This window comes from Panulirus ornatus, chromosome 6 (assembly GCF_036320965.1).
Source record: "Panulirus ornatus isolate Po-2019 chromosome 6, ASM3632096v1, whole genome shotgun sequence".
NCBI lineage: Eukaryota > Metazoa > Arthropoda > Malacostraca > Decapoda > Palinuridae > Panulirus > Panulirus ornatus.
The window spans coordinates 33,438,844-33,466,325 of NC_092229.1; the positions used below are offsets into that span (position 1 = coordinate 33,438,844).

General features: G+C 44.9%; 1 protein-coding gene across 1 annotated transcript in view; it reads left to right on the plus strand.

The window, feature by feature from the left end:
* Nucleotides 1-27,482, plus strand: part of t (C45 family peptidase tan) — a 135,439-nt gene that overhangs the window by 55,237 nt on the left and 52,720 nt on the right. Inside the window, exon 3 of the mRNA XM_071662787.1 lies at nucleotides 24,346-24,543. Within this exon, the coding sequence (XP_071518888.1) occupies nucleotides 24,346-24,543 (198 nt within the window). The remainder of the gene's footprint in view (nucleotides 1-24,345; nucleotides 24,544-27,482) is intronic.

Sequence of the window (27,482 nt, forward strand, 5' to 3'; positions counted from 1 at the left end):
ATGTATGAATGGAAGTAAAAGGCAAAATGTTTCTTTAGCTATTCCTCTATTGTGGAGGTCTGGAGGGAGTCTGTCTGCTACGTCATCCTACAAAACCCTTCCTCACATTAACTAATAGTAATTACCTCTGGCAAGATGACTGACTTATCTGCTCCTTCATGACCTGTGTCTCGACCTCATTACTTGGCTTGTGTTCACGTTGAACACATCATCAGCGACGCAGCTGACTGAAGCTGGAGCACAACAAAGTCTCCACACAAAGGAATAAGAGGGACAGCGACGGACCACGGGGTCCCTTGAGGCTGTTTGCTGTAGAAGAGACCTGAACCTGATAGATCATTGTGGTAAGAGAAGACTAGAAAATAGAAATATGAATAAAAACATAAAAATAATGAGATGAAAGAAAAGGAGAGATAGATAGTATGTTTGAGGAAAGGAGCCTGGATGTTTTGGCTTTGAGTGAAAAGAAGCTCAAGGGGAAAGGGGAAGAGAGGTTTAGGGATGTTTTCGGAGTTAAGTCAGGGGTTGGTGAGAGGACAAGAGCAAAGGGAGGAGTACCACTAATGAAACAGGAGCTGTAGGAGTATGTGATAGAGCGTAAGACAGTAAACTCTAGATTAATATGGGTTAAACTGAAAGTGGATGGAGAGAGATGGATGATTATTGGTACCTATGCACCTGGGCATAAGAAGAAAGCTCATGAGAGGCAAGTGTTTTGGGAGCAGGTGAGTGAGTGTGTTAGCAGTTTTGATGCACGAGACCGGGTTATAGTGATGGGTGATTTGAATGCAAAGGTGAGTAATGTGGCAGTTGAGGGAATAATTGGTGTATGAGGTGTTCAGTGTTGTAAATGGCAATGGTGAAGAGATTGTTGATTTGTGTGCTGAAAAAGGACTGATGATTGGGAATACCTGGTTTGAAAAGAGATATATACAAGTATACGTATGTAAGTAGGAGAGATGGCCAGAGAGCGTTATTGGATTACGTATTGATTGATAGGCGCGTGAAAGAGAGACTTTTGGATGTTAATGTGCTAAGAGGTGCAACTGGAGGGATGTCTGATCATTATCTTGAGGCGAAGGTGAAGATTTGTAGAGAGGGTCAGAAAGAACGGTTTGATAAACAGATAATAGGTAGTGAAAGCTTTGCGGAAGATGAAAGCCGGCAAGGCAGCGGGTTTGGATGGTACTGCAGTGGAATTTATTGATAAAGAGGGTGACTGTGTTGTTGACTGGTTGTGAGGATATTCAGTGTATGTATAGCTCATGGTGAAGTGCCTGAGGATTGGCAGAAAGCATGCATAGCGCCATTGTACAAAGGCAAAGGGGATAAAGGTGAATGTTCAAATTACAGAGGTATAAGTTTGTTGACTATTCCCGGGGATTTATATGGGAGGGTATTGATTGAGAGGGTCAAGACAGGTAAAGCGCATCAGATTGGGGAAGAGCAGTGTGGTTTCAAAAGTGGTAGAGGGCGTGTGGATTAGGTGTTTGCTTTGAAGAATGTATGTGAGAAATACTTAGAAAAACAGATGGATTTGTATGTAGCATTTATGGATCTGGAGAAGGCATATGATATAGTTGATGGAGATGCTCTGTGGAAGGTATTAAGAATATGTGGTGTGGAAGGCAAGTTGCTAGAAGCAGTGAAAAGTTTTTATCGAGGATGTAAGGCATGTATGCGAGTAAGAAGAGAGGGAAGGGATTGGTTCTCAGTGAATGTCGGTTTGCGGCAGGGGTGCGTGATGTCTCCATGGTTGTTTGATTTTGTTTTTGGATGAGGTTGTTAGGGAGGTGAATGCAAGAGTTTTGGAGAGAGGGGCAAGTATGCAGTCTGTTGTGGATGAGAGGGCTTGGGAAGTGAGTCAGTTGTTGTTCGCTGATGATACAGCGCTGGTGGCTGATTCAGGTGAGAAACTGCAGAAGCTGGTGACAGTTCGGTAAAGTGTGTGAAAGAAGAAAACTGAGAGTGAATGTGAATAAGAGATAGAATAAGAGATAGAGTAGGATTAAGGGACAAGTCAATTGGGAGGTAAGTTTGAATAGAGGAAAACTGGAGGAACTGAAGTGTTTTAGATATCTGGGATTGGATTTGGCAGCGGATGGAACTATGGAAGCGGAAGTGAGTCACAGGGTGGGGGAGCGTTCTAAGAGCGTTGAAAAATGTGTGGAAGTCGTGAACATTATCTCGGAATGCAAAAATGGGTATGTTTGAAGGAATAGTGGTTCCAACAATGTTATATGGTTGCGAGGCGTGAGCTATAGATAGGGTTGTACGGAGGAGGGTGGATGTGTTGGAAATGAGATGTTTGAGGACAATATGTGGTGTGAGGTGGTTTGATCGAGTAAGTAATGAAAGGGTAAGAGAGATGTGTGGCAATAAAAAGTGTGGTTGAGAGAGCAGTAGAGGGTGTATTGAAATGGTATGGTCACATGGAGAGAATGAGTGAGGAAAGATTGACAAAGAGGCTATATGTGTCAGAGGTGGAGGGAACGAAGAGAAGTGGGAGACCAAATTGGAGGTGGAAAGATGGAGTGAAAAAGATTTTGAGCGATCGGGGCTAAACATGCAGGAGGGTGAAAGGTGTGCAAGGAATAGAATGAATTGGAGCGATGTGATAAGGGTCGACGTGCTGTCAATGGATTGAACGAGGGCATGTGCAGCGTCTGGGGTAAACCATGGAAAGTGTGTGGGGCCTGGATGTGGAAAGGGAGATGTGGTTTCGATGCATTATTACATGACAGCTAGAGACTGAGTGTGAACGAATGTGGTCTTTTTTGTCTTTTCCTGACGCTATCTCGCGCGCGTGCGTGGTGCGTGGGTTGTCATTTCATGTGTGGCGGGGTGGCGACGGAAATGAATAAAGGCAGCAAGTATGAATTATATACATGTATATATATGTATATGTCTGTGTATGTATATATATGTGTACGTTTAAATGTGTAGGTATATATATATATATATATATATATATATATATATATATATATATATATATATATATATATATATATATATATATATATATATATATATATATATTTTTTTTTTTTTAAACTATTTGCCATTTCCCGCGTTAGCGAGGTAGCGTTAAGAACAGAGGACTGGGCCTTTGGGAGAATATCCTCACCTAGTCCCCTTCTCTGTTCCTTCTTTTGGAAAATTAAAAAAAAAAAAACGAGAGGGGAGGATTTCCAGCCCCCCGCTCCCTCCCCTTTTAGTCGCTTTCTACGTCACGCAGGGAAAACGTGGGAAGTATTCCTTCTCCCCTATCCCCAGGGATAATGGTATTGTCACATATTTTGATAAGTTTGAATGCCTGTATTAGATTACCTTTAACCTTCTCTTTTGTTCTTTGATGTAAAATGTTTAGTCGGTTCTCATAGGATTTGTTTCTCATTCCGGGAATCATCTCGGTAGTTCGGCTGTGAGCATTCTTCATTCTATGTACGTCCTTTTTCAAGTTGGATGACCAAACCTGAAGATAATAATCAAGATGGGGACACACCAGTGACTCAGAGAGAGTAAAAGTAATTTCCCTCGAATTAAATTCGGTTTAAAACTCGATAGCCCAATCTAATACCCAAGAATTATGTTCGCCCTTTTAACTGCTTCTGTCTGCTGCATACGAGGCCACAAACAAGTAATTTTCCTCAATTGAACTTTTGTAGTTCAAAAGAATTCAAATTGTAGCTTGCCTTTTCATTCTCACCACCAATATGTAACATTTTGCACATAGCAATTTAAAAATTCATTTGCCATCTATTAATCACGACCATCATTTTGTCTACGCCAGTTTAAAGCTTCAGAGGTTAATTTTCTGCAAAAGAAAAATTTCCCAGTGAACTTCGATATATTGCATTGCAGCTATTCCCTGCATCATTTACATGTATGAGAATGAGAACCGATCTGAAGACTGATCCTTGTGGTACGCCACTTGTTACGTTCAACCATTCTCAGGTTTAGCAATTAATTACAACGGAATTTACGGTCAGTCAACCAATATCCTAACCACCCAAGCACAGTCCTATATCTACCATGTGAGTCACCTTTGATGTAGAACTTTATCAATTATTTTTGAAGATCTAGACAGATGACATCAAATGCTTTACTTTCATCGTACATGCTGATGACAACATAAAGAAAAAGAAATTCTGAGAGTCAATTATTAAGTGGTGGTTCTCTGAATGGTTCAGTCTTGTCTCGAATGATGGTTTCTGTAAGTTTGTCAGTCACAGAATTACGCTAATTGAGCGATGATTACCGGGCGGTAATCTATTACCTTTTTTGAAAATACGTTTTATATTAGGAAGCTTCCGTTCCTGTGAAACTTTCCCTGTGTGTAGCAAGTGACTTACTAAAATGATCATTCAAGGGTTTAACTCTTTCATTATTCGCCTCCATTGTTTTCGGTTAAAACTTATCTGGTTCTGCTGTTTTATATGTTTTTATTTTAGTTAATACTAATAATACATCTTCAATCTTTTTGTCAATATGTTGCAAAACTTTTTCCTCTTTCAGCAACGTAAATGGAAGCGGAACATGAGCTGTATCTTCAATTGTAAACGTAAATACGGAAGAATCATCTAAAATCTTTGCCATGTCTTCGTTGTCTTGAACCATGTCACCATTTTTCCGTTATAATGGGCCAGTCTCTGTGTTATCAGCAGTATGTGCTTTACACTGACGTTTACTTTGACGATTAAGTCTTAGTTTCTCTACGCAGACTTATATGATCTACTGTATCATTTTGGATATTGGTCTCTTTGAGTGTATTATGTGCTGCTTTTGTAGACAACAGATACTTCTTTAAGTCATCATCCCACCATTTTGACCTCACATTGGAAAAAGACAGTCTATTGCAGGTTGGCACAAATGTTCCCTCCACTGCTTTGAACGTTTTACTGAAGCTGTCCTACGCTCTGTCCATATCATATTCTTTGATAATATCATCCCAATTTTACCTGTCAAGAGCAATGCGAAGATATTTGGAATTTGTAAGTATAAAATCTGGCATATTTTCACGACTCTAATGTTGACCGGCATTACAAGCAATGTTGAAAGTTAACTCAAAGGGGATCACTTTTACCAAACTCTCTTCATACTTCAACACTGTTGGCGATATCATCATTTGTAGCTAGAATTAGATATAACATTCTCTTCGTGAACTAACTTTTCAACTAACTGTATTAGGGCATCATCAAGCAGATTTTACTTAATTAAACCCGCACCCCGAACTACTGGAAAGGGATTCTGCTTTGTTATCTGTCCAGTTTAAAGAGGCACCTGTGATATACGTCCTTTGTTCCATCCTACGCACAGTTCATTCCATCCATTGAAGGAGTACCACTCTAGAATCCAATTTTCTTAGCGTTTTGTGCGGGACACTGTCCAATTCCTTCCCACAGTTCAAGATTACCCAATCCACTCACTCATATGCATCTAGGCCAGTGTTCACTCTGTCGTAGAAGCTTATGGGGTCTGTTATGTATGACTCTCGCTTGTCAGTTCATACTTAAGTAATTTAATCCAAACTTGTAATCATCCTTCTGTTCTCTGATTATGTTTTCCAGCTTCTTATAAGCCATTTTCCTTATAGGCTCTTGCGTTTTCTTTATCTTTCTTGGAAATAGGTATGTTATATGCTCTTCTGTGTATCCTTCCATCGATTTTTTGAACAACAATTCGAGAGGACTGTCAAGTGAGGTCGCACTTTCATGGGTCATCTAGTTGGTTCATGCGTCGTGTGGATCAAGATCCTACAGCATCCTAAACATGTCATGTCTTCTCCATTTGATTTCCTTTGTGTAGCGGCAACGTGTCTTTTGCTGTGAATGCAACAAAAATTTGTCTAATTCTACTCATGTATCCATCTACCGCAAATCTTCCCTCAACATCCTTCTGTCTGATAATATCATTTTTAAATGAAAATTCATGGCAGACGTTTGGTTTGTCCACAATAATACCTTACTCTACTCATTTATGTATCTTTCTTGCATGATTCTGTGTGGCACTTCCATCCTTCATCTGGGGTCTCGTAAAGCTTTGATCATCTCCTGAGCATAAAGAAGACGAAATCTCATTGTTTAAAACGAGAATAAATTCTTTTGCCTTCGTACTATACTAGAATAGTTCAGGTGCCAATGAAACAATGTCTTTGACCAGTCTCCCAGGTTAGGTCAACACTGATAAAGCAAACGAATAGATACGTCTCAGCCGAAGGAATAAATGACACCCTAACAGTTCTGAGCTCAATGAGTAAACTAAACGACCGACTTATGAGAGACGCTCATATTCATTTTCTCAGTGAGTTAGGCTCAGGCGGGTATGATCCATATGAGACGTGCGGGTCCACGTAAGACTGGTGCTCGACTTTGTGCAAATGTACAACAAAAAATAATCCTCCCAAGACCACAACAAAGCTCATAGTCACGCACAAGGCGTCCTCTCTCTCTCCTCCTCCTTCCTCCCTGACCACACCCGGGAAGCCGTATATAAACAGGAAGAAACGAGCGAGAAAGCGATTAACCTTGTACGGACAAGTCGGCCTTGTATGGTAGGGAGCCGACGGGAAAACAGTTTTGCCGGGTTCATCTGAGAAGTCCACATGAGGCTCGGGGAAGCAGGGGAAAGGTAGCGAGGATAAGGGGGACAACAAGGGCTGGCAGGGGGAGGGTAGTGAGTGCAGGGAGTACATTGGATGGACGTAACGGTAGCTGACCTGATGGTTCCTGCGGTTATCTGCCGGAGGACCATACTAATGGCCAGAGGTCATAATCTTATTCATGGTAGAAACAAAATACGACACAAAGCCACTTCCCCAACCACCACCTCTCCCTCAGACACAAAAACCGTGTAGAGTCTGGAGAAAATATACTGTCATGGAAATCTTACATGAGAGTATGGATGGATAAAGTTTCTTACACTAACAGCTGTGGGCCTCTTCATGGAGAAGGTTCTAATATAAAAAGGTAAAAAGTTGATCTTTTCATCAGTAAGTTTAGATATAGTTTTTTTCCCCCTCTTGTAAAAGGACTATGTACTAATAACAGATGACAGTGATGTGTTTGTCGAGCCTTGACTTGAAGATGCTGATGATCTTTGCACTGATAATATCTGATGGTAATTTACTCTAACGTTTAGCAGTTCTGTCCACTTTCCTGTCATATCTCCTTCCCTTACATTTCAATCTACAATTACTGGTCGTTCAATCTATCTAATGTGATGACATTTTCGTATATCTTCGAAGTTTTTGTTGCTTTGAAAACTTCTATTAGGTCTTCTTAATGTCTTTGGCGAGAACCATTTTAGATTTGTGGGTCTTACTTGATAGTTGTTTTGAGTGAAGTTCAGTAATAGTTTATTGTGTATTCTTCGTCGTTTTTATTTTGGCTTTGATAAAGCTGGTGACCAGAACTGAACAGCCTATCTCAAATGAGGTTTGGTTAGGGCAACTTTGATTGTAAACATTTCTAGCTATGAAATCTTTCATTCTGTTGGTTTTATCATATGCATCTTGGCATAGTTTTTTCGTATTCTTTGTCAATACTGATAGTCACTTTCTCGTGTTATACTCCTGAAATGGTTTGCCGAACATTTGATATTCGTGACTTTATTCTCATCACCAGAAAGTATTGCTTTTCATTTGTCTATAATGAAGATCACTTGTTTGTGTTTTACCATCATCATTTCATCAAGATTACTTCGAATCTCTGGGCAGTCCGGGCTCTATTCACTAATTTCGTGTCTTCGGCAAATCTCGAAATTTTACTGGTGATTCCCGTGTCCAGACCACTGACAGAGACCATGAAAAGTGAGGGTATCAGAAGTGAGCCTTGTGGGGCCCCACTCGTCACGTTAAGCCAGTTGGAAGCGTCCCATCACACACCACGCGTTTCCTGTCTGTGAGGCACTGCACGTGCAGAGTCGATTTTTCTGTTCGGTGAGACTTGATTTTACACAGGAGTATTTCACATGTTATTTTGTTGAATGAGTTTTGAAACTCTTGGTGCACAATGTTTGAGAGCATTTTGAAAATCTAACTATAATCCACATAGCGGAAGATTTTGAATTAGCTTTGTTAAACAAGATCATTTGTCTCGAGATGCATATCATTTGAACATCTAAAGGTTCACGGTGTTCTTAGAACTGTACTTCCAATTGTCTTTTGTATCTTAGTTTTGAAATTTGGTGTCACATTAGCAGGCTTTCCAGTCTTTTGGCAGTTTTTCTTCTTGTTGCAATCTTCCAAGAAAATTTTCGTCATTGGAAATCTTCTTACCGGCTGACGTCTTTTTAGTATTCTGGAAGAGAGATCATCAGGACCAGCTGACTTGTTCTAGCTATTTCAGTACTTCACATCACTGAATATTTTGTATGTTTACTTCCTCTTTATCTAAGTCCTTGAAAAGCATTACTTATATGAGGATTTTTGGATTATAAACACCATATCGAAAAACTTGTATAATAAAGAAGCCATATCTTTATCGCCAGTAGAGATACCACATTCATTTCATGATAGTTCAATGGAATCTAAGCTTTTTCTTGCTTCTCACATATCTAACTAATAATCCAGATCTTTTTTTATATATTTTTATATATTTTTTTATATATATCTTTATATGTTGGAAAGAATCACAATTTTGAGCGTGATCAAGATATTCCTATGAGTCCACGGGCAAAATGAAACACGATAAGTTTCCAAGTGCATTTTCGTGTAATAATCACATCATCAGGAAAGACACAAGAGAGAAATAGAAGTCAACTGATATACATCGAAGAGACGAAGCTAGGACGCCATTTGGTAAACATGCGATTGTCTCCCGCGTTAGCGAGGTAGCGCAAGGAAACAGACGAAAAAATGGCCCAACCCAACCACATACACATGTATATACATACACGTCCACACACGCACATAGACATACTTATACATTTCAACGTATACATATGTATACTCACACACAGACATCTACATATATAGACATGTACATAATCCATACTGTCTGCCCTCATTCATTCTCGTCGCCACCCTGCCACACATGAAATAACATCACCCTCCCCACGCATGTGCGCGAGGCGCTAGGAAAAGACAACAAAGGCCACATTCGTTCACGCTCAGTCTCTAGCTGCCATGTATAATGCACCGAAACCACAGCTCCCTTTCCACATCCAGGCCCCACACAACTTTCCATGGTTTGCCCCAGACGCTTCACATGCCTGGTTCAATCCATTGACAACACGTCGATTCCGGTATACCACATCGTTCCAATTCACTCTATTCCTTGCACGCCTTTCTCCCTCCTGCATGTTCAGGACTCGACCACTCAAAATCTTTTTCACTCCATCTTTCCACCTCCAATTTGGTCTCCCACTTCTCCTCGTTCCCTCCACCTCTGACACATATATCCTCTTTGTCAATCTTTCCTCACTCATTCTCTCCATGTGACCAAACCATTTCAAAACACCCTCTTCTGCTCTCTCAACCACACTCTTTTTATTACCACACATCTTTCTTACCCTTTCATTACTTACTCAATCAAACCACCTCACACCACATATTGTCCTCAAACTTCTCATTTCCAGCAAATCCACCCTCCTCCGCACAACTCTATCTATAGCCCACTCCTCGCAACCATATTTCATTGTTGGAGCCACTATTCTTTCAAGCATATCCAGTTTTGCTTTCCAAGATAACGTTCTCGACTTCCACACATTCTTCAAGGCTCCCAGAATTTTCGCCCCCTCCCCCACCCTATGATTTACTTCCGTTACCATGGTTCCATCCGCTGCCAAATCCACTCCCAGATATCTGAAACACTTCACTTCCTCCAGTTTTTCTCCATTCAAACTTACCTTCCAAATGACTTGTCCCTCAACCCAACTGTAACTGATAACCTTGCTCTTATTCACATTTACTCTCAGCTTTCTTCTTTCACACACTTTTCCAAACTCAGTCACCAGCTTCTGCAGTTTCTCACCCAAATCAGCCACCAGCGTTGTATCATCAGCGAACAACCGACTGACTTACCAGGCCCTCTCATCCACAACAGACTGCATACTTGCCCCTCTTTCCAAAACTCTTGCATTCACCTCCCTAACAATCCCATCCATAAACAAATTAAACAACCATGGAGACATCACGCAACCCTGCCGCAAACCAACATTCACTGAGAACCAATCACTTTCCTCTCTTCCTACACGTACACATGCCTTACATCCTTGATAAAAACTTTTCACTGCTTCTAACAACTTGCCTCTCACACCATATATTCTTATTACCTTCTACAGAGCATCTCTGTCAACTCTATCAAATGCCTTCTCCAGATCCATAAATGCTATATACAAATCCATTTGCTTTTCTAAGTACTTCTCACATACCTTCATCACAGCAAACACCTGATCCACACATCCTCTACCACTTCTGAAACCGCACTGCTCTTCCCCAATCTGATGCTCTGTACATTCCTTCACCCTCTCAACCAATACCCTCCCATATAATTTCCCAAGAATACTCAACAAACTTATACCTCTGTAATTTGAGCACTCACTTTTATCCCATTTCCTTAGTACAATGGCACTATGCAAGCATTCTGCTAATCCTCAGGCACCTCACTATGAGTCATACATACATCAAATAATCTTACCAACCAGTCACCAATACAGTCACCCCTTTTTTTGATAAATTCTACTGCAATATCATTCAAACCCGCTGCCTTGCAGGCTTTCATCATCCGCAAATCTTTTACTACCTCTTCTCTGTTTACCAAATCATTTTCCCTAACCCTTTTCTCACTTTGCACATCACCTCGACCAAAACACCCTATATCTGCCACTCTATCATCAAACACATTCAACAAACCTTCAAAATACTCACTCCATCTCCTCACATCACCACTACTTGTTATCACCTCCCCATTAGCCCCCTTCACTGATGTTCTCATTTGTTCCCTTGTCTTACGCAATTTGATTCCCTTATTCCGAAACATCTTTTTATTCCCCCTAAAATTTAATGATACTCTCTCACCCCAACTCTCATTTGCCCTCTTTTTCACCTCTTGCACCTTTCTCTTGATCTCCTGCCTTTTTCTTTTATACATATCCCACTCATTTGCATCATTTCCATGCAAAAAATCGTCCAAATGTCTCTCTCTTCTCTTTCACTAATAATCTTACTTCTTCATCCCACCACTCACTACCCTTTCTAATCTGCCCACCTCCCACGCTTCTCATGCCACAAGCATCTTTTGCACAAGCCATCACTGCTTCCCTAAATACATCCCATTCCTCCTCCACTCCACTTACGTCCTTTGTTCTCACCTTTTTCCATTCTGTACTCAGTCTCTCCTGGTACTTCCTCACACAAGTCTCCTTCCCAAGCTCACTTACTCTCACCACTCTCTTCACCCCAACATTCTCTCTTCTTTTCCGAAAACCTCTACAAATCTTCACCTTCGCCTCCACAAGATAATGATCAGACATCCCTCCAGTTGCACCTCTTGGCACATTAACATCCAAAACTCTCTCTTTCGCGCGCTTGTCAATTAACACGTAATCCAATAGCGCTTTCTGGCCATCTCTCCTACTTACATACGTATACTTATGTATATCTCTCTTTTAAACCAGTTATTCCCAATCACCAGTCCTTTTTCAGCACATAAATCTACAAGCTCTTCACCATTTCCATTTACAGCATTGAACACCCCATGTACACCAATTATTCTCTTAACTGCTACATTACTCACTTTTGCATTCTAATCACCCATCACTATAACCCGGTCTTGTGCATCCGAACTACTAACACACTCACTCAGCTGCTCCCAAAACACTTGCCTCTCATGATTTTTCTTCTCATGTCCAGGTGCATATGCACCAATAATCACCCATCTCTCTCCATCCACTTTCAGTTTTACCCATATCAATCTAGAGTTTACTTTCTTACACTCTATTACATACTCCCACCACTCCTGTGTCAGGAGTAGAGCTACTCATTCCCTTGCTCTCGTCCTCTCACTAACCCCTGACTTTACTCCCAAGACATTCCCAAACCACTCTTTCCCTTTACCCATGAGCTTCGTTTCACTCAGAGCCAAAACATCAGGTTCCTTTCCTCAAACATACTACCTATCTCTCCTTTTTTCTCATCTTGGTTACATCCACACACATTTAGACACCCGAATCTGAGCCTTCGAGGAGGATGAGCACTCCCCGCGTGACTCCTTCTTCTGTTTCCTCTTTTTATTAATTTATTATACATAATAGCTGTTTCCCGCGCCAGCGAGGAGGCGTCTGGAAAAAGACGAAGAATGGCCCATCCACTCGTATAAACATATACATACATAAACGCCCACACACGCACATATACAAACATATACATATCAACATTTACATACGCATACGTAGACATTACATACATACACATGTACATATTCATATTTGCTTGCCTTCATTCATTTCTGTCGCTACCCTGCTCCACACGAAAACAGCATCGTTATCCCCTGCCTCATGGAGGCAGCGTCAGGAAACCCTTGCACCTTCCTCTTGACCACCTGTATGAAAGTTGAACATGCATGTGCGCACTCCCGCCTGGAAGCCAGTCCAACATCCACATACCTACTCCCAACTGTGAACCAGTCCACCATCCACGTACAAACTTCACGCTGTAAGCCAGTCCAAAATCCACATTTATACTTCCACCTGTAAGCCAGTCCACTACACACACACACACACACACACACACACACACACACACACACACACACACACACACACACACACACACACACACACACACACACACACACACACACACACACACACACACACACACTCCCACCTGTAAACTACTTCAGTATCCACGTACACACTGTCACCTGTAAACCAGGCCACTATCCATCTACACACTCCCGCCTGTAATCCAATTAACCATACACGCCAATACTCCCTCCTGTGAGCCGTTCCTACATTCATGTTCACACTTCCATCTGTAAGCCAGTCCACCATTCACATACAAACTTCAACCTCTAATCCAGTGCACGTTCCACATATATATTCCCACCTGTAGGCCAGTCCTCTATACACGCACACACTCCTACCAAAAAGCCAGTTCAGTATCCACGTAAACACTCCCACCTGTAAACCAGTCCACCATACACGCACACACTACCACCTTCAAGCCAGTCCACCGTAAAATTACACACCCTCATCTGTAATTCAGTCCACCATACACGCACACACCCCCATATGTAAGCAGCTCCGCAATCCACGTACACACTTCCACCTGCAATCCAGCCACCATACACGCACATACTCCCATCTGTAAGCCAATTCAGCATACATGAACACATTCAAACCTGTAAACCAGTCCACCACACACGCACAATCTCCCACCTGTAAGCCAGTCCACCATACACGCACACATTCTCGCCTGTACGCTAGTCCAACATCCAGGAACACATTCAAACCTGTAAACAAGTCCACCATACACTCTCACCTGTAAGGTAGTCCACGATACACTTACACGCTCCATCTGTAAGGCAATCCACCATCCACGTACATAATGCCTCCTTTAATCAGGTCTGCCATCAACGTACTCACTCCCATCTGGAAGCTAGTCCACCATCCACGTAAGCACTCCCACCTGTAAGCCAGTCCACCATCCACACAACCACTCCCACCTGTAAGCCGGTCCACTCTCCACGTTCACACTTCCACATGTGAGAAAGTTCACTGTCAACGTACACATTCCTATCTGCTAGCCAGACCACCTGACGCGTACACACTTCCACTTGTAAGCCAGTCCACCATACACGTACAAACACTCATCTCTAAGTCAGTTTACCATCCATGTACACCTTCCCACCTGTAAGCCAGTCCACAATCCATGTACACAACCAAACCTGTAAGCCACTCCATCGCCCACGTGCACATTCCCGCTTGAAATCCAGTCCACCATACACGTAAACACTCCCATCTGTTAGTCAGTCCACCATGTACGTAAACATTCCCATCTGTAAGCCAGTCCAACATACATGTACATACTCTCACCTGTAAGCCAGTCCACAATCCACATACAGACTCCACCTATAAGCCAGTCCACAATCCACGTACACACTCCAACCTGTAAGACAATCCACCATACGCATGCACACTCCCATCTGTTAGCAGGTCCAACATCCAAGTATACAATCCCACCTGTCAACCAGTACAACATACATTTACACATTCCCACCTGTTAGTCGGTCCACCATCCACATAGACGCTCCCACCTGTAAGCGAGTCCACCATCCAAGTATACATTCCCATCTGCGAGCCAGTCCACCATACACCCACACACTTCTACCTGAAAGGCAGTCCATCATCCACGTACGCACTCCCACCTATAAGCCAGTCGACCATACACGCACACACTCCCACATGCAAGCCAGTCCATAATATCCGTACACCTCCCACATGTAAGACAGTTCACAATCCATGTACACAACCCCACCCGTAAGCCACTTCACCGTCCACGTACACACTCTTTCTTCTTAGCCAGTCCATCATCCATATACACACTCCTACCTGTAAGCCAATCCACCAACACGTACACAATCCCACGTGTAAGCCAATCCACCATACACGTACATACTCCCCTCTGTAAGACAGTCAAATCATCCACGTACACGCTCCATCTTTAAAGCCAGTCCACACACACACTTCCATCTGAGAGCCGGTCCACCATTCACGTACACACTCCCATCTTTGGGCCGGCCCACCATCCACGTACACACCCCCAACTGTAGGCCAGTCCAACATCCACGTACACTGCCCACCTGTAAGCCAGTCCAACATCCACGAACACCCTCCCAACTGTAAGCCACTCCAACATCCACGAACATATTCAATCCTTCAAACAAGTCCACCATGCAAGCACAAACTCCCACCCGTAAGAGCGTCCACCATTCTCTTACATACTTCACCTATAAGACAGTCCAACATCCACGTACACACTCCCACCTGTAAGGCAATCCAACATCCACGAACACATTCCCACCACGTTCACACTCCCTTATGTGAGAAAGTTCATCATCCACGTACACACTCCCACCTGTAAGCCAGTCCACCATCCACATACGCAGTTCTATTTGTAAGCCAGTTCACCTTACGTGTACACACTTCCACTTGAAAGCCAGTTCATCATCCACGTACGCACTCCCACCTGTAAGCCAGTCCACAATATACGTACACACATCCATCTGTGAGCCAAATCAGCATTCACGTACACACTCCCATCAGTAAACCGGTCCAACAGCCAAGTATACACTCCCACCTGTAACCAGTCCAACATACACATACACACTCCCACCTGTAAGTTGGTCTACCATCCAAGTACAAACTCCTACCTGTATGCTAGTCCACCATACAAGCACACTCTCCCGCCTGTATGCCAGTCCATCATTCACGTAAGCACTCCTACCTGTTTGACAGTCCATCACCCACGTACGCACTCAGCTGTAGGCCAGTCTACCATACAAGTACAAACTCCCACCTATAAGAAAGTCGATCATCCACACACGAACTCCCACCTGTAAGCCAGTCCATCATACATTCACACACACTCCCATCACTATGCCAGTCCACAATTCAGGTACACACCCTCACCTGTAAGATACTTCACCGGCAGTTAAACACACTCCCACCTGTCAGTCAGTCAGCCATCCACTTACACACTCCCACTTTTAAGTCGGTCCAACATTCACGTACATACTCCCACCTGTAAGCCAGTACATCATTTACATAAGCACTCCCACCTGTGAGCAGTTCCATCTTCCACGTACACATTCGAATCTGCAAGCCATTTCACTATACATGTACACACTCCCACCTGTAAGCCGGTCCACTATCCACGTTCACACACCCACACGTGAGAAAGTTCACATCCACGTACATACTCCCAAATATATGCCAGTCCACATTCCACATACACATTCCAATCTGTAAGCCAATCCACAATACACGTACACATTCCTATATCTATGACAGTCCATGATCCACGCACGCCCTCCCATCTGTAGGCCAGTCCACCATACAAGTACACATCCCCAACTATAGGTAATCCACCATCCACATACACTCTCCCACCCGTAAGTATGTCCACAATACGCGTACACACTTCCATTTGTGAGCCAGTTCACCATTCACGTACGCACTCCCATCTGTAAGCAGGTCCAACATCCAAGTACACTGTCCCACCTGCAAACCAGTCCAACATACACATACACACTCCAACCACTTAAACACTCCCACTTATAAGCGGGTCCACCATCCAAGTACTCACACCCACCTGTAAGCGAGTCCACTATACACGCCTGTATGCCAGCATCGACGTACGCACTCTCACCTATGAGCCAGTCTACCATACACGCACACACTTCCACCTGTAATGCGGTCCATCATCCACGTACGCACTCCCACCTGTAAGCCTATCTACCATACACGCACACACTTCCACCTGTGATGCGGTCCTTCATCCACGTACGCACTCCCACCTGTAAACCAGTCCACCATCCAAGCACACAATCCCACCAATGAGCCAGTCCTCCATACACTTACACACTTTCAACTTTAAGTTAGTCCATCGTCTACGCACACACTCCCACAGCAAGTCGACCATCCACATAGAAACTCCCACCTGTAAACCAGTCCACCATCCACGTACACAATCCCACGGGAAAGCCATTCCACCTTACACACACACACACCCACCTGTAAGTCAGTCCACCATTTACGTACACACTCCCACAATTAAGCCAGTTCGAAATCTACTTACACACTGCCACCTGTAAGTCAATCCACCATCCACGTAAGCTCTCAAACCTGTCAGTCATTTCAACATCAAGCACACACTCCTAGTTGTGAGGAAGTTTAATATCCACGTAGACACTCCCACCTGTAAGACAGTTCACCACCCACGTAAAAACTTCAAACTGTAAGCCAATCCACCATCCACATACATACTCCCAACTGTGAGCCATTCCTCTATCAACGTACAAACTTCAACCTGTAAGCCAGTTCAACAAGCACGTACTTGATCCCAACTGCAAGTCAGTTCAACATCCACGTACGAACTCCCATGTGTAAGCCATTCGAATATCCACGAACCCATTTCTGCCTATAAACCAGTCCTTCATCCATGTACACAATCCCAACTTCAAGCTAGTTCAACATCCACGTAAACATTCCCACTTGTAAGCCTGTCCAGCATTCACATACACATCCCCACCTATACGCCGGTCCAACATCAACGCACACACTTCAAACTGAAAATCGGTCCAACATCCACATACACACTCCCACCTGTAAGCCAGTCTACCATCCACGTAAAACCCCTAAATATGAGCCGGCACACCATTCACGTTTAGACTCCCACCTGAAAGGCAGTCCAACATCCACGTACATATTCCTATCTGTAAGGCAGTTCCCCCATCCACATACATACTCCCACTTGTAAGCCAGGCCAGATCCATGTACTCTCTCGCACCTGTAAGCCAGTCAACTATACACGTACACACTCCCACCTAGCAGACAGTCCAACATCCACGCATACTCCCATCTGTAAGCCACGCCACCGTCCACGTTACACACTCCCACCTAGAAGACAGTCCAACATCCATGTACACATTCCGCCTGTAAGCCATTTCACTAAACACGTACACACTCTCCCTTATAAACCAATCCATCATCTACGTATACACTTCCACCTGTAAGCCAATCCACGTACACAGCCCCGCCTTTAAGCCGGTCCATCAACCATGTACACACTCCCACTTGCAAGCCGATCCACCATCCACGTACAGTCTCCCATCTGTAAGCCAGACCACAATGCACTTGCACACACCCACTTGTAAGCCAGTCCATCATCCACATACACACTCCCACCTGTAAGCCAGTCCACCATCCACGTACATACTCCCCCCTTTAAGTCATTTTATAATCCACGTACACACTCTCACCCGTAAGCCATCCAACATCAACGTACATATCCCCACTTGTAAACCAGTCCAACATCCACGTACACACTCCCACCTGTAGGCCAGTCCATCATCCACATCAACGTTCCCACCTGTAAGCCAGTCCAACATCCACCAACAAATTCCCACCTATAAATCAGTTTAACAAGCACAAACTCCCATCTGAAAGCCAGTCCAAAATCCTCGTACACGCTCACACCTGCAAGCCAGTCTACCATATACGCACACACTCCCACCTTGAAGTCACTCCAATATCCACGTACACATTCCCGCCTGTAAGCGAATCAACCATCCACGTACACACGCCCAACCATAAGCCAGTCCACCATACACGTACAAATCCCCACATGTAAGCCAGTCCAACATGCACGCACACACTCTCACCTGTAAGGTAATACACCATACACGCACACATTCCCACCTGGAAACCAGTGTTTCATACACGTACACAGTTCCACCTGTAAGTCAATCCAATATCCACGTATACACTCCTACCTGTAAGCCAGTCCACCATACACGTACAAACTCCCACCTGTAAGCTAGTCCACCATCCACATAAACACTCCCACCTGTAAGCCAGTCCAACATCTACGTACAAACTCCCTTCTGTAAGCATTCGAATATCCCTGTACAAACTCCATGTAAACCATTTTAACATCTATGCACATTCTCCCACCTGCATGCCAGTCCAACGTCCACATACACATTCCCACGTATGAGGACGTCAAATATCCATGTACACACTCCCACCTGTAAGCCAGTCGAATATCTACGCACACACTTCCACCTCTAAGCCATTCTGACATCCACATACACATTACCACCTGCAAATAGTCCAACATCCTGGTACATACTACAATCCGTAAGCCAGTCCAACATCCACGTAAAAACTCCCACCTGTAAGCCAGTCCAACATCCAGTACTCACTTCCACTTGTAAGCTATTCGAACATCCGCTGACGATACTAAACTAGAAGGTAGAGTTGTAAACAGGCGGGACTGCGAAATGATTCAGAGATATTAACTTACTAGCAGAGTGGGCAGACAGATGGCTAATGAAGTTTGATGCAGACAAGTGTGAAGTTATGAACTTTGGAGACAAGAATTACGATTACAGACTATTTGGAAACTCTCTAACTAAAGTAAATGAAGAAAAGGACCCTGGAGTTGTCACTAGCAACAATCTGATATACACAAAACAGTGTCAAGCAGCAAGTATAAAAGGCAACCAGATGTTAGGTTTCATAGCCAGGAACATAGATTACAAGACACTAGAAACAATTCTCACACTTTATAATTCTCTAGTAAGACCACACCTTGAATATGCAGTTCAGTTTTGGTAAAAAAAAAACTATAAAAAGACGAGAAAGAATTAAGACAAGTACAAAGACGCGAGACAAAATTGATCCCATCCTTTAGAAATCTGGCATACGAAGAGATGCTAAACCGACTGGATCTCTTTCTCCCATGAAAAACGTTGACTTCGCGGCGACTTAATCCAAGTGTTGAAAATTCTGAACAAGTTCGATAACGTAGATCACGAACATCTTTTCGAAATACAGGAAAATACGGATACCAGAACTAATGAAAAAAAACTCAAAGCTAAGATATATAGTACGGACGTGGGGTGAAGCTTCTATTCCTATAGGTGTGTTGAACATTGGAATAAGTTACCGTCAAATGTCGTGAATGCTAAGACTATAAACAACTTCAAAAGTCATTTAGGCAAATACTTTATAAATTCAGGTATACTCTGAGAAAAACGACAGAAATAAACTGTATGAACGACAGCGGTAACGGGGACACTCGAAGGATAATGTACAGCAACGCGGAGTCGGTGATAGCTTAAAAAACTTATTAGCGGAATTACATTTTCTTGTAAAGTTCCTTTTCTTTTCATTTACCAGTCAACCCAGTAGTGGGCCAATTAGGTCTCCTGTATCTGTTTTTCTCATGTTAGCTCATGTACGTACACACTCCCATCTGTAAGCCTTGTAGCATATACGTACACACTCCCATCTGTAAGCCACTGTAACATATACGTACACACTCCTATCTGTAAGCCTTTCCGATATCCAAGTACACCATCCCGCCTGTAAGCCAGTGCGAAATCCACGTCCACACCCACCAGTAAGCCAGTCCAACATCCAAGTACACATTCCCAACAATAAGCCAGTCCAACAAGTACACACTCCAGCCTGCAAGACAGTCGAACTTCCACTACACATTTCCACCTGTAAACCTGTCTAAAATCCACATAGACACTCCCACCCGTAACCTAATGCAACATCCACGTATAAAGTCAAACTTGTTAGCCAGTCCAACACCCACATAAAGACTCCACTCCCACCTGTAAACCAGTCCAACATCCACGAACACACTCTCACCTGTGAGCCAGTCCAACATCCACGAATACACTCTCACCTGTGAGCCAGTCCAACATCCACGAACACACTCTCACCTGTGAGCCAGTCCAACATCCACGAACACACTCTCACCTGTGAGCCAGTCCAACATCCACGAAAACACTCCCACCTGTGAGCCAGTCCAACATCAACGCAAATCCTCCCACCTATTAGCCAGTCGAACATCGCCGTCCACATTTCCAATTTTAACCGATGAGGGAGGGAAGGGAAGGAAGTGAGGATGATGAAGGAGTGGAGGGAAGGAAGGGTGGATGATGAGGGAAGGGAGGGAAGGAAGTGGGGATGATGAAGGAGTGGAGGGAAGGAAGGGTGGATGATGAGGGAGGGGAGGGAAGGAAGGGTGGATGATGAGGGAGGGGAGGGAAGGAAGGGTGGATGATGAGGGAGGGGAGGGAAGGAAGTGAGGATGATGAAGGAGTGGAGGGAAGGAAGGGTGGATGATGAGGGAAGGGAGGGAAGGAAGTGAGGATGATGAAGGAGTGGAGGGAAGGAAGGGTGGATGATGAGGGAGAGGAGGGAAGGAAGTGAGGATGATGAAGGAGTGGAGGGAAGGAAGGGTGGATGATGAGGGAGGGGAGGGAAGGAAGTGAGGATGATGAAGGAGTGGAGGGAAGGAAGGGTGGATGATGAGGGAGGGAGGGAAGGAAGTGAGGATGATGAAGGAGTGGAGGGAAGGAAGGGTGGATGATGAGGGAGGGGAGGGAAGGAAGTGAGGATGATGAAGGAGTGGAGGGAAGGAAGGGTGGATGATGAGGGAGGGGAGGGAAGGAAGTGAGGATGATGAAGGAGTGGAGGGAAGGAAGGGTGGATGATGAGGGAGGGGAGGGAAGGAAGTGAGGATGATGAAGGAGTGGAGGGAAGGAAGGGTGGATGATGAGGGAGGGGAGGGAAGGAAGTGAGGATGATGAAGGAGTGGAGGGAAGGAAGGGTGGATGATGAGGGAGGGGAGGGAAGGAAGTGAGGATGATGAAGGAGTGGAGGGAAGGAAGGGTGGATGATGAGGGAGGGGAGGGAAGGAAGGGTGGATGATGAGGGAGGGGAGGGAAGGAAGTGAGGATGATGAAGGAGGGGAGGGAAGGAAGGGTGGATGATGAGGGAGGGAGGGAAGGAAGGGTGGGTGATGAAGGAGTGGAGGGAAGGAAGGGTGGATGATGAGGGAGGGGAGGGAAGGAAGGGTGGATGATGAGGAGGGGAGGGAAGGAAGGGTGGATGATGAGGGAGTGGAGGGAAGGAAGGGTGGATGATGAGGAGGGGAGGGAAGGAAGGGTGGGTGATGAAGGAGTGGAGGGAAGGAAGGGTGGATGATGAGGGAGGGGAGGGAAGGAAGGGTGGGTGATGAAGGAGTGGAGGGAAGGAAGGATGGATGATGAGGGAGGGGAGGGAAGGAAGGGTGGATGATGAGGGAGGGGAGGGAAGGAAGTGAGGATGATGAAGGAGTGGAGGGAAGGAAGGGTGGATGATGAGGGAGGGGAGGGAAGGAAGGGTGGGTGATGAAGGAGTGGAGGGAAGGAAGGATGGATGATGAGGGAGGGGAGGGAAGGAAGGGTGGATGATGAGGAGGGGAGGGAAGGAAGAGTGGATGATGAGGGAGGGGAAGGAAGGGTGGATGATGAAGGAGTGGAGGGAAGGAAGGGTGGATGATGAGGGAGGGGAGGGAAGGAAGGATGGATGATGAGGAGTGGAGGGAAGGAAGGGTGGATGATGAAGGAGGGAGGGAAGGAAGGGTGGATGATGAGGAGGAGGAGGGAAGGAAGGGTGGATGATGAGGGGGAGAGGGAAGGAAGGGTGGATGATGAGGGGGAGGAGGAAGGGATGATGAGGAGTGGAGGGAAGGAAGGAGTGGATGATGAGGAGGGGAGGGAAGGAAGGGGGATGATGATAGGAGTGGATGGAAAGGAAGGGTGGATGATGAGGGAGGGGAGGGAAGGAGGTGGGTGATGAAGGAGTGGAGGGAAGGAGTGGATGATGAGGAGGGAGGAAGGAAGGGGGAGTGAGGAAGAGGAGGTGTAGGATGATGATGAGAGGGAGTGGAGGGGATGGAAGAGGTGGGAGAAGGGTGATGGGAGGGAGGAAGGAAGGGATGAGAGATGAAGGAGTGGAGGAAAGGATGATGGATGATGAAGGGAGGGAGGGAAGGAAGGGTGGATGATGAGGGAGGAGAGGGAAGGAAGGGTGGATGATGAAGGAGTGGAGGGAAGGAAGGATGGATGATGAGGGAGGGGAGGGAAGGAAGGATGGATGATGAGGGAGGGAAGGGAAGGAAGGGTGGATGATGAAGGAGTGGAGGAAAGGATGATGGATGATGAAGGAGGGGAGGGAAGGAAGGGTGGATGATGAGGGAGGAGAGGGAAGGAAGGGTGGATGATGAGGGAGTGGAGGGAAGGAAGGATGGATGATGAAGGAGGGGAGGGAAGGAAGGCTGGATGATGAGGGAGTGAAGGGAAGGAAGGGTGGATGATGAGGGAGGGGAGGGAAGGAAGGGTGGATGATGAGGGAGGGGAGGGAAGGAAGGGTGGATGATGAGGAAGGGGAGGGAAGGAAGGGTGGATGATGAGGAGTGGAGGGAAGAAGGATGGATGATGAAGGAGTGGAGGGAAGGAAGGCTGGATTATAGGGGGGGGAGGGAAGGAAAGATGGATGATGAAGGAGTGGAGGGAAGGAGGGGTGGATGATGAGGGAGTGGAGGGAAGGAAGGGTGGATGATGAAGGAGTGGAGGGAAGAAAGGGTGGTTGATGAAGGAGTGGAGGGAAAGAAAGGTGGATGATGAAGGAGTGGAGGGAAGGAAGGGTGGATGATGAGGGAGGGAAGGGAAGGAAGGGTGGATGATGAAGGAGGGGAGGGAAGGAAGGGTGGATGATGAAGGAGTGGAGGGAAGGAAGGGTGGATGATGAGGGAAGGGAGGGAAGGAAAAGTGGATGATGAAGGAGTGGAGGGAAGGAAGGGTGGATGATGAGGGAGGGGAGGGAAGGAAAAGTGGATGAATGAAGGAGTGGAGGGAAGGAAGGGGGGATGATGAGGGAGGGGAGGGAAGGAAAAGTGGATGATGAAGGAGTGGAGGGAAGGAAGGGGGGATGATGAGGGAGGGGAGGGAAGGAAAAGTGGATGATGAAGGAGTGGAGGGAAGGAAGGGGGGATGATGAGGGAGGGGGAGGGAAGGAAAAGTGGATGATGAAGGAGTGGAGGGAAGGAAGGGTGGATGATGAGGGAAGGGAGGGAAGGAAAAGTGGATGATGAAGGAGTGGAGGGAAGGAAGGGTGGATGATGAGGGAGGGGAGGGAAGGAAAAGTGGATGATGAAGGAGTGGAGGGAAGGAAGGGTGGATGATGAGGGAGGGGAGGGTAGGAAAGTTGATTATAGGAGAGGAGGGAAGGGAGGATAATGAGTGTAGGGTGGCTAGGGATGGTAATGAAGGGAGGGGAGGGAAGGGGGGGGGCAATGAGCGGAGGGGACTAAAGGTTGGCTAATGAGGGAGGGAGGGAGGGAAGGGAGGGTAATGAGGGTAGGGAAGGGAAGTGATGATGATAAGGGGAGGTAGCGCGGGATAGATAAGGCAGGAAAATAATAATCACCGGAAATGTGGACTAAATGCTGGATACCGTGAGGAAGACATTCTTCGTTCGTGTGTGTGTGTGTGTGTGTGTGTGTGTGTGTGTGTGTGTGTGTGTGTGTGTGTGTGTTGTGTATGTGTGTGATGGTCGCATGTGTATAGTACACTTTGCTGTGCTTTTGTTTGCATGTATGAGTAGGTAGCACTGCACACATAACTGCCTCTTATATGTGGCAATCATCCAGGTTGGTTTACATGAGTGTACGTGTCAGTATGTGTCAGGTGTTCTGAGCACAGTATCATCACCGTGTGTGGTGCACAGTCCCAGCCAGCACTCAGCGGGCGTCTCCCTGGCTGTCCACAGGGACGCACCTTCCGAGGCATCATCGAGGACTTCCTGGCATCCTTCAAGGAGCTGCAAGACAACCTCCTGCCGGCCTACGAGTCCCCCAAGGGCCGGGCCGCATACGACCAGACTCTGTCCAGCCTTCAGGATAACTTCCCGCAGTATGTGAGGGAGCTCCAGGGCATGGCTGATGGCGCCCACGTACCCTTCCATCATGTGAGTTGACCCCACCTAGAGCCAAGTCCTCCTTACACCATGTGTGTTGACCGTACCTACACTCAGGTCCTCCTTACACCACGCGAAGTGACCCCAGCTAGAGCCAGGTCCTCCTTCCATCATGTGAGTTGACCCCACCTAGAGCCAGGACCCTCTTCCTCCATATAAGATGACACAACTTAGAGCCAGGTCCCCCTTCCACAATCTGAGTTGACTCCACCCACAGCCAGGTCCCCATTCCTCCATGTGAAGTGATCCCACCTATAGCCATGTCCTCCTGCCGTATGAGTTGTCCCCCTTTCACAGTGTGAGTTAACCCCACCTAGATCCAGGTCCCTTTTCCACCATGTAAGGTGTTCCACACATAGTTCTCCTTCCCTCATGTGAAAAATAAAGAGGTTTTGAAGTATTTAAATGCCTGAACCAATTTAATAGTAACAAATCTAACGGCCCAGATAACTTGGATCCAAAATTTCTAAAAACGGTTAGGGGTCAGCTGATATATCCCATAACAAAAATATTCAACAAATCTATCGGATGGTCAGGTGCCAACTGACTGGAAACTAGCAAATAGTTACTCCATTATATCAAAAAGGAGACAAAAAGCGTGCCTTGAGCTACCGCACAATTAGCCTTACGTCAGTGTCAGTAAAAAAGAAGTATGAAATAACACAAGATAAAGTTATCACGTTTCTAGATCACAAAATCATATAAGATCCCGCCTGACAAATTTACAAGAATTTGTTGATATTATTTATCAGAACTGGGACGAAATCGTACCACCTGATGTAGTATATTTAGATTTCCAAAAGGCTTTCGATGAAATACCTCGCAGGAGACTTTTACATAAACTCAAAGCACACGGAATCGGTGAAGAACTCTGTACATGGATCAGAGTCTGGCTTACTGGAAGAAAGCAACGTGTAGTATTAAACGGATTGGCTAGACGTAACGAATGGTGTGCCACAGGGATCGGCCCTAGGCCCAGTTCTTTTCATAATATACATTAATGACCTTGAACTCGGTCTCATATCTGAGCTTTCCAAATCTGCTGACGTTACCAAACTAGGAGGTAGAGCTGTAAACAGGCGGGACTGCGAAATGATTCAAAGATAACTTACTAGCAGAGTGGTCAGACAGATGGCACATGAAGTTTAATGTTGACAAGTGTAAAGTTATGCTCTTTGGAGACAAAAATATACGTTACAAATACAAACTATTCGGAAAATCTCTAATTAAAGCAAATTAAGCGAATGACTCTGGAACGGTCATTAACAACAATCTGAAGTACACTAAATAGTGTCAAGCAGCAAGTAAAAAAGGCAACCAAATGTTAGGTTTTATAGACAGGAACATAGATTACAAGACATCAGAAATTATTCTCACATTCTATAATTCTCTAGTAAGACCACACCCTGCATATGCAGTCCAGTTTTGGTCCCCAAACTATCAAAAATACGAGGAAAAATTAGAGCAAGCACATACACGCGCGACAAAATTAATCCCACTTCCTTAGAAATCTGGCATACGAAGAGACGCTAAAATGATTGGATCTCTTCTTCCTTAAAAAATGGAGACTTCGAGGCGACTAAATCCAAGTGTTCCAAATTCTGAACAAGTTCGACCAAGAAAATCAGGAACATCTTTTCAAAAAATAAGAAAATACGGTTACCAGGACAAATGGAATAAAACTCAAAGCTAGAAGATATAGTACGGACGTGGGAAAAAACTTCTGATCCAACGGGTGTGTTGAGCAGTAGAATAAGTTACCGTCAGACGTAGTGAATGCTAAGACTACAGATACCTTCAAAAGTCGTTTAGAAAAATATCTTATAGATTTAGGTATAGTCTAAGAAAAATGCCAGAAATAAAATGTATAAACGACAGCGTTAACGGGGACACTGGAAGGCTAATGTACAACAGCGGGGAGTCGGTGATAACTTAAAAAGATATGCTGAGCGGAATGACATTTTCTTGTCGAGTTGAACTCCTTTTTTATATTTATCTATTTTTTCTTTTACCAGACAACCCATTCGTGGGCCAATCAAACCTCCTGTTGTCTGTTTTCTCATGTAGACTCAACTTAGAGCCACGTCCCCACTCCATCATGTAAGATAACTCTACCTAGAGCCAGGTTTCTATTCCACCATGTAACTTGACCTCATCTAGAGCCAGGTCCACCTTCCAACAAGTAAGCTGACCCCACCTCGAGCCACGTCCCCCTTCCACCACGTCAACTAACCAGACATGTAGGCAAGTCCTCTTCCCATCTTGTAATTTGTTCTGACATAACTAAGGTCTTTCTACCATGAATTTTGACACACAGGTCAGTCCATCTCCTTCATATTACTACTGACCTGACTCACAGGTCAGGCCCCTTAAGCATGATATTTGTTATCACTACCAGTTCCCGATCACAGCGTGAGTAGACGTGGCCACATCCAGGTCCCTTCCACCATGTGAGTGGAGTGACTTTTTATTGATGCTTGAAGTTTATGAATGTGGCCACGTACTAGGAACGTGTGGTGATTTATACACCAGACTACTGTCCTCAGTATATCTATAATGTGAGTTATCATTTACACTGACGATATGATCAGAATTTTGAACAGTCCTCCTATGCCTTTATTCATAGTTCTGTCAAAGCTAACCAGAATACAGCGAAGACCAGAAGTTTCGACATCCTTCTGGCATCTCAAGCTCTCCATATAACAATTATTTGCTCATGGAAAAATTGCCGAGATTCACTAAAAATTCAGTAAACCAAATAGAAGTAAACTGTCTTTAGACGCACAATGGCAGTTTGTTTAAGATAACTGTACAACAATACAAGCGACGAACTATAGTTATTTCCGGTCGTGCCCGTTGGCAGGAGGCAGCAGACGACACTTATCTGTTGGGAGGATTCAGTGAGGTATTCAGGTCTGTTTGTTGCTACT